Raw genomic sequence first — 9,787 nt, 5'->3', positions numbered from 1 at the left:
ACATATTAAGCAATTCTGTGCTGAGTACCTAAATTCCCAAATTACAGATCAGCAGCATCAAAGGACAAACAAAATGCTGAATGAAATCTAATGCTCAAAACACACTGACAAATTTTAAATCAACTAAATATCAGATAAAATAAAAATTAATATTTTAAATGGTTAATAATTATTTGTAATTTTGGACACCTAAATTTCCTTCTGCGGAAAATTAAGGAGACATATGAAAGAGTAAATTTGCAGCAAATTAATTCTTGAACTCCCATATATTTGTATATTACAAACATATTATAATGGTAGAATTGTACTTACTAATTTAAAATGCACTATAATAGTAAATTCTGCCCAGAATTTTGTATTTTACAATTCAGAGGGGGAGGGACATATACTGTCTTTCATTCATTAAAGTCAGACACATAAAAATTAAATTTCTATATTAGTTATAAAGTCCATGAGTTAGCACTGGAAGCAAAACTGGCATATGTTTTCAACATGAAAAACAGAAAAGAACTTTATCCCTAGTATGACATAAAAGATGACAGAATTTCATAAAATCCTTCCTTTGTAATAGATTGGCAATAAAGCTGTTTTGTATTAGCATTTTGGAGTAAAATCATTAGTTAGGGGATTTTTTGCAACAAACGCGTGGAACACAAGTAATTAGGCACAATATGGAGCTATTAGTGCAATAACAACAATACTGCAGTTAGGCTCATTTAGAACATGATAATGTTTTATTCAGTTATATGAATTCATTTAACAATCATAACACACTTTGAGAAAATTTAACATAAGAATGCAACTGCTTTAATAAAATTAAAACAAGCACAAATATATATATATAGAAACAGAATGCATTTTCTATGAAAATATTCCATACAAATACTGAATCATAACACAAGCCATTTTCTCTCTAATTGGAGCCAGACTTTACCCTATTAACTAAGAAGGCACTAATCAGTTCAACAATTTCATGAAATGGGGAAAACAATAGATATAGGTAAGCATATATGTATTTCATATTGAAAAAGCTTTAAGACATTTAATATGACCATTGCATATAGTTTAAAATATAAAAATGAAGTCATTACACATGCATGTAAAAATTATAAAAATATACAACTCAGAATTATTTTCTTTTACGTTAAATAAATATGCTACAAAAACGCGCTAAAATTTCAATCGCAATATTTAATATACATTGCATTACAATTTTATACACTATCTCAATACATAAAAACTTGTGCTTGCTAAAATAGAACTATAAAAAAACTATTCAATAGCATTTCAAATATCAATGAAAAAATAGTCATTCAGTATTTCATGGCAGATGCTGAGCTTAAATATGTCCATCACTCACTATATAAAAAGCTAAATTTGTTTTTATTTACATGACATGGCACTTATCTTCAATATTACTAATTATTCAAAGAAAAACCATTAAGGTGCATCTGCAACATTTTCTTAAATAAACCATACCCAGGGCCAGTGGAACAGGCAGAAGTATTCAATTTTATCAAATATTATTCAGCAAGTATTACACCATTAATTAATGTCCATGATTCAACAAAAATTATGGAAGAATTTATGTTTTTGGTTACAAAAGTTTTACATAAAATTTTGAAATGAAAATCTGTTGATAAAGTTACATAATAATACTTTGTATTGTATTTAATAAACAACAGACGGATCTTTTCTTTGTGGGCTTTCCAGAATATGTGACCGACTTTAATATGAACATATTAAACTCACAGTTAAGTATGAGAGTGCTTTCACAAAATATACTTTAACCTAGACAATAAAATGCGATGAAATTTAAAAGTAGATTTTCATAAGTCATTGTTAGCAACCAAGAACTGTATTCCAAGTAATAAAAATCAGCTAAAAATATACATAATGTAGCATATACATTTAGATTTATTAACAAGTTATTTTATGTTAATTTGCTTTACTGTCCTTCTCCTTTCTCACCAGAATGTAAATTTCTAGCTCGCGTGTATTCAAATAAGGTATAAAGGAGATGCATTTAAAGGAAAGTTTTAAAGGGTAGAATCGGAGCATGTTCCAGTAGCCGACTGGAAGCAAAACTGGCATATGTTTTCAACATGAAAAACAGAAAAGAACTTTATCCCTAGTATGACATAAAAGATGACAGAATTTCATAAAATCCTTCCTTTGTAATAGATTGGCAATAAAGCTGTTTTGTATTAGCATTTTGGAGTAAAATCATTAGTTAGGGGATTTTTTGCAACAAACGTGTGGAACACAAGTAATTAGGCACAATATGGAGCTATTAGTGCAATAACAACAATACTGCAGTTAGGCTCATTTAGAACATGATAATGTTTTATTCAGTTATATGAATTCATTTAACAATCATAACACACTTTGAGAAAATTTAACATAAGAATGCAACTGCTTTAATAAAATTAAAACAAGCACAAATATATATATATATAGAAACAGAATGCATTTTCTATGAAAATATTCCATACAAATACTGAATCATAACACAAGCCATTTTCTCTCTAATTGGAGCCAGACTTTACCCTATTAACTAAGAAGGCACTAATCAGTTTAACAATTTCATGAAATGGGAAAAACAATAGATATAGGTAAGCATATATGTATTTCATATTGAAAAAGCTTTAAGACATTTAATATGACCATTGCATATAGTTTAAAATATAAAAATGAAGTCATTACACATGCATGTAAAAATTATAAAAATATACAACTCAGAATTATTTTCTTTTACGTTAAATAAATATGCTACAAAAACGCGCTAAAATTTCAATCGCAATATTTAATATACATTGCATTACAATTTTATACACTATCTCAATACATAAAAACTTGTGCTTGCTAAAATAGAACTATAAAAAAACTATTCAATAGCATTTCAAATATCAATGAAAAAATAGTCATTCAGTATTTCATGGCAGATGCTGAGCTTAAATATGTCCATCACTCACTATATAAAAAGCTAAATTTGTTTTTATTTACATGACATGGCACTTATCTTCAATATTACTAATTATTCAAAGAAAAACCATTAAGGTGCATCTGCAACATTTTCTTAAATAAACCATACCCAGGGCCAGTGGAACAGGCAGAAGTATTCAATTTTATCAAATATTATTCAGCAAGTATTACACCATTAATTAATGTCCATGATTCAACAAAAATTATGGAAGAATTTATGTTTTTGGTTACAAAAGTTTTACATAAAATTTTGAAATGAAAATCTGTTGATAAAGTTACATAATAATACTTTGTATTGTATTTAATAAACAACAGACGGATCTTTTCTTTGTGGGCTTTCCAGAATATGTGACCGACTTTAATATGAACATATTAAACTCACAGTTAAGTATGAGAGTGCTTTCACAAAATATACTTTAACCTAGACAATAAAATGCGATGAAATTTAAAAGTAGATTTTCATAAGTCATTGTTAGCAACCAAGAACTGTATTCCAAGTAATAAAAATCAGCTAAAAATATACATAATGTAGCATATACATTTAGATTTATTAACAAGTTATTTTATGTTAATTTGCTTTACTGTCCTTCTCCTTTCCCACCAGAATGTAAATTTCTAGCTCGCGTGTATTCAAATAAGGTATAAAGGAGATGCATTTAAAGGAAAGTTTTAAAGGGTAGAATCGGAGCATGTTCCAGTAGCCGACAGACACATTGCTAATTTCATTCTCTTGAGAGTTGTATTCTGTGATGTGAGTTTATATGGACACAAACAATTTTACAAGAAATAAACAAGGATAGCTGTTCCTGGAAATTGCAAGAAGTACCATTTAGGTAGTTGACCACAGAAAATATATTCTCAGAGAAAATGCTTATTGTTTTGACCATGATTTCCCCATTTCTTGATATAATTTCCACAATTTAAAAATTATCCAAATTAAAATTTTTGCAATAATACTTATTTTATACTATTCAGCTTGACTAAATTTCAGCAATAACTAATTTCTCATAACTCCATAGTGACCTCATGTTAGATAATTTTAAGTAGATTTCCAAACCATACCTCTGTATCCTCTGTATTTTTTTAACTGAAGAAACTACAGCGATTTATACACTGCACAAATATACCTGATTTCATAAAGCAGTTTGAACTAAAATAAGCATATATTTTTTAAGACACATTTAAATGAGCCAAATGAAGTGCATAACAATGATACGAAAAGCTTAAAATTCACAGCTTCAGACTTCGCTTAAACGACAAATTTAAATTACTAAAATTAGTTCTAAAGAATGAAAAACAGAATAATGAAATTTAAGTTCAAGTTTTCAGAATACCTACAAAAACCTATCCAGTCTCAGAAAGCTATCTATGCTATAAAGTATCGCATAATAATCATTTTCTCTTTATAATAAGCAATTCCTCCAGACACAACTATCCATTTAACCAGACTGTTAATTCAAATAAAAACTTTAAATTATGCAAAAAAATTTTTATAAATAAATAAGCACATTATTTACTTCATTGATCTACTCATGAAAATGGTATTCTTTTACACAATTATTCATTAGCATGAAAGGAAATACTAGAAAAGAATTTGTTCACTAAATTATAAAAAAATAATTCTCACATTTTGTATAATTTATTCATATGATTTGACACTGAATTAATCTAATTTAAATCATAAAGGAAAATTTTTGCTTGTTATATTACGAACCCAGTTCATGTTCTTTTTGCAATTCAGTAACATTAAATAATTTCTAAATATCTCTTGATCCTTGGAATGACCTTTCATGGCACAAATTTATTCCTAATTAAGATTACTTTTCACCCTTCCTGAATTTCATTATATAATGATAAACACACCTGATAAAACATGTATCATACTCAGCAGGCATTCATTAAAATACTTGTCAACATCAATTTGATGGACAGGACAACAATTTTCAAGACAATAAAAGAAAACAAAAAAAGTAAATTAATCCAGTACAACATATATACCTCAAATATCACACAGAAATTTTATTAGAAAACATTAAGATCTATTTCTTTTTTTAAAATTTAAGTAAGAACTAAAATTCTTCTTTAATTTTTAATAATAATAATTTTAAAACATCTTTAAGAAACAATCACTGCATATTTTTTTATAAACATTTAGATACACCACTAATACAAATTTAAGATAAATTAAGACTGCTGTTGTTTTACTATTATTTGTTACTGTTATTTACCTAAAAAATTGGAACTTATATAACATGACTTTTGAATAGTTTTAAAAGAAATGATTGGTATATCTTGTAAAAATTAAGTACTACTAAACACAAATCCAACTGCAACACTTTTCAAATGTTTGGAATGCAAAATCTGATTCTAGTATAGCAATCAATAGCATAATCTCATATGTGTACTGATAATTCTACATTTAAGTGAGGATCTTTACATATGTAAGAAAGTACCCAAAAATAAAATAAAATAAAGCCTGTTCTAAATATTTCAGCTTTGATAAACGTGTAATGTTGTAAACAAGCAAAGTGCATTTGCAGCTACAGTAGATGCATTTACTTGTGCTTCACCACTAATTCTTTTAACTTTTCATGGTTAGCACCACATAAATCATCAATCTGCAATTTAAAAAAATTCATATGCAATAACTGAATTATAAGAAATAAAAGTTATATAAATGAAGGTTACATAACAAAGTGCATAAAAGTTTATAAAATTTAAAAACAACTTAAGCTTATTAAGCAAGAAAAGAATACTGCCTTATACTATTTTGTTCCATCTAATTCACCAAAAGTAAATTCATTTTAACGGTAAGAGTTTCTTCAACAAGACCTGTTTGCAAAGAATTTTAACCTCACAGTACATTCTTTGCTCTACTGCTTATCGAGACTTAACTATATCTACAACAAACTTAACATATTCTACATTTTTCAGAAAAATGGTTATTGAAGAGCTTAATAATGAAAAAAACATTAATCAGCCTTAACTGACATAAGTTATATATATATATATATACTTTCATATTACATTATGCAGCTAAAATTAACTGTACTGTAAAATGCAACCTGAACAAATTACAGGGAAGGAAATAATGTAATAAGGGGGAAATAATGTTCAGGAGATGCTATTACATCATTAGAAAATAGCATGCCATAACTATTCATTAAAGAACTTTTAATGTACAAAAATGGAATGACACTGAAACATTTCTCTCTACATCAGTTCAAATTAAAATTTAACATTTTCAAAATATAGTCAATTCCTGTTAGTTTGACCCTCAGTGTAACTGTCTGACTTTAACGTATCAATCAGTAAGAAAGTTTAGATCAAACTTTTCAAGTTCCTTTTTTTTTTTTTTTTTTTTTTTTTGGTCCCCAACATAAAAACCAAGCTAAGGGTCAAAATCATGTCATTACACATAACATGAATAAGCTACTATAACAACTTTTTAATGAAGAAGAAAGATAAAATTCCTCTCCTTCTGAAGCAAGCAAGTTTAAGCGCAATTTTTGAATAAGTTTACCAAAGCTGCCAACAACCTGTCATCAGGAAAAGATAGATATGATTGTTTTTAAGGTATAATTCTTCATTATGATACCTTACATAAAAACTTTTACACAAAAAATGGTGTTTGTGAAAAAAGAAAAAATTTCATAAAAAAGAGATTTATAGTTCTGCTCAATTTTAAATAACTTTTTTTTTATTCATCATTGTTTTTTACAAATTACATGAAATTAATGATAAATTTTGAAATACAAATTTGTTAACAAAGTTTCTAATATTAGGAATGAATGCAAACTTCTATCTATTCAATGATACTTGGAATGAATGCAAGTTTGTATCTTTTCAATAGTATTTGGAATGAATGTGCAGATTTCTATGATAATACACTCTCTAGTTACTTAAATGCGATAACATATACAGATTTTTTTTTTCCCCCCCTGTGTGTGTGTGTGGATTTTTAAGCAACATTCCATAGAATGATCTTGGATACTACATACTATTTTTATCAGCCTCTAGAACAATGGAGTTGGTACTGCCCACTACTGAATATTGAAGAGATCTAAGGGGGCATTTTTGGTGTAAGGCATATTTAAGTGGCAACTGGGTACCACCTGCCACTTCCCTGGGCACTACTTGGAAGAATATGCTGAAACGTCCAATTAATGGATAAAATCATTAAACAATTGTTTCAATAAAGAGTTTTAACTTTTAAATTCCTTGTAAACCTTGGAAAGCCAAGACTTTCACTAACCTGTGTACTTAAAATATTGAAACAGAATGCAAATTCTGTTTGAGATTCACGACAATTTGACTCCCTCCCATCAACAAAGAGATATCAACAAAGAGATATCAACAAAGAGATTTCAACAAAGAGATTCATCAACAAAGAGATTAGGACAAATGTCCTAAGTATATTTAAGGAAACCATAAAAGAATCCTTTTGCAACAAGCTGTCTACAAGGGAGATAAAAGGACACAAAGCAATTTTAGTAAACTGTACCTTATGCTATTGCATATTCATGGTGATCTGTTTAAGCAACTGTGGCTGCAGCTTTATTTTTAATGCTTTTTTTACTATTATATAAACGAGTCGGAGCATGCGCAGTGCACCACACAGTCAATCAACAAAGCTCATATTTACAAATTTAAACAGGTCATGACAGTATTAACACAAATGCAGAATATCGAATCTATGCATGTTTTTACTGGTCCCTTCAACATTACTAGATTTTTATCTATACAAGAATGTTTCAAAGTTCCTTCAGAGCAAGTGCAACACTAAAATTTCAGTGCAATATCTACAGATACTATTCAAAGGATAAGTTATGTAGACCAACATTTGTTTATTATTCTTTTTAATAACAAATATTAAGAGAAGCAGGAATTGTAAAATTTGAACTACCCTTCATTTTTTAAAAAAATTTCATATTATATTCTCTCTATGGCCTGTTTTGTTCTGACCACAACTAATTTTATTATTATTGTTTAATTACTGACCATAATATCACACATCATTAGGAAGGTATTGTAATCATACAGATTTTGACATTTCAAGATTTTTACATTTTTGCGTGAATATGGCTTATTAGTAACATCAATCAACTATTTTAGCATGTCCATGTACTGATTTATCAGGGTTCATAGCCACATTTTAGTTAAACAAATAAGCACCTATAAGCACTTTTCAAGCACATTTTAAGAAAAAAAATAAGCACCTGCCTAATTACATTATACACAACTGTATAACTTTAAAAATTAGACTCGTAATTTAAAATAGGAGAAATGCAGTATTTATTAAGAGAGAATAAGCATTACCTCAACCATGGAAAATAATTACTTTTTTTTAAATTTTAAATAACAGTTCAATTTACAGAACTAGTTTACAATGAGAGGAAAACAACTATGCAGAACTAAACTATATTACAAGATTTAATGATGAAATTTCAGTTTGAAATAGAGGAAATAAATAATAATAAGGCATATTTATTCTATTCGCTTGGAACTTAATAATAAATACAATTTATTTTTCTACTCATATTGCTATTTAACTAATTTAAATCTAAATTCTGAACATTTTCTAAATTTTCATCGTATATCAGTTTTCCCTTAACAGATATTGCAAGCAAAGTAATTAAAGTAAAAAAGAGGAACATTTCTGAAATCAGAAGACAGAAATTTGCTTCATACAGTCATCCTTTAACAGTAAAAGCTTAACTACCGCATACTTGAAAATTGGCAAATATTCGGACAGTCAAGCGTAACTTGAAAAAGAGGAGCGGAGGGGGGGGGATAGACTGTAGCCGTTCTTTAGGTTTTTCCGTTAAATAAATGCATTTGAAAATTCGATATGTGTATCATATAAAAACAAACCAACAGAACAGAAAAATATTCTGCTTTGCTAGCACAGTAAAACTCTTTTAAGTGTTCATAAACAAATCTCCGACCGAACATCAAAATTAATTATCTTTGCAAAATATCGCAAACGTTATTGCGCAATACGTGCGCCGTAATTCTTCCCTACATGATATTACGCAATCGGAATCAACAGCTGCCGGTATTGGGAGAATAAAGAACTAAATAAAGGAAAAGAAAGGATTGGATTGGATTATTCAATTATGGCAAAGCACACGAGGGCTATCTGCTTGAAGGGAGGGATGCCTTTGTGGAGGACTTTCTAAGGGAAACTAGCTCGTATACACGTTACACATGGGGAAAACCACGAAAACGCCCATGCAACCAGCCCGTTTGCGAGATTCGAACCTCCCACTGAACTACCAGTGTTCAGCGTCTAAAGGAAAAGAAAGAGACTTACCAATCTGGGGTGGTTTTCATTCTAATTTTCAACAGATTGCGTTACATTTCCGGAATAGAATCATTTTTCGCTTGGGTTGGTGGACCGCAGAACTTTTAGTCCTATTCAATCCAGATTGGAAAGTGACAAAAAAAAAAAAAAAAAAGGTCCGTTGCTTGTTTTGCAGCGAACTGTAACAGTTTCAATATTCGAGATTTTGCGGAGAAAGGGGAGAACCTCTTTATTTAAGCCATTCCGAATATTATTCCTTAGAAAGCTAATCTGTGTTAAAACACAATCATTTTTAGAAGTTTACTATACTTCAGTTACTGAAACTATGTTTTATAAACATTCATACATATGCTCATAATATAAGCATAACGATCATAATAGACACAAATATGAACTGACCAAGCGGAACGAGAATGCAAATTATTAAGATCTTGATAGAAATTCAAACATGTGTAGTATTTAGGTGGGAGGAAAAGAATGCCGAATGTACCATAA

The 9,787-nt window shown here is 28.9% G+C and overlaps 1 protein-coding gene across 1 annotated transcript in view; it reads right to left on the bottom strand.

Moving 5' to 3' along the window:
• Positions 1 to 711: 711 nt before the first annotated feature.
• Trx2 (Thioredoxin 2) overlaps positions 712 to 9,787 on the bottom strand; it is a 29,079-nt gene continuing 20,003 nt past the window's right edge. Inside the window, exon 5 of the mRNA XM_035350606.2 lies at positions 712 to 5,603. Within this exon, the coding sequence (XP_035206497.1) occupies positions 5,541 to 5,603 (63 nt within the window). The 3' untranslated portion in view covers positions 712 to 5,540. The remainder of the gene's footprint in view (positions 5,604 to 9,787) is intronic.

Source organism: Stegodyphus dumicola, chromosome X1, assembly GCF_044657685.1.
Source record: "Stegodyphus dumicola isolate Sdum_Otavi_A_Nest chromosome X1, ASM4465768v1".
NCBI lineage: Eukaryota > Metazoa > Arthropoda > Arachnida > Araneae > Eresidae > Stegodyphus > Stegodyphus dumicola.
This window is presented reverse-complemented; position numbering and strand designations above follow the sequence as displayed.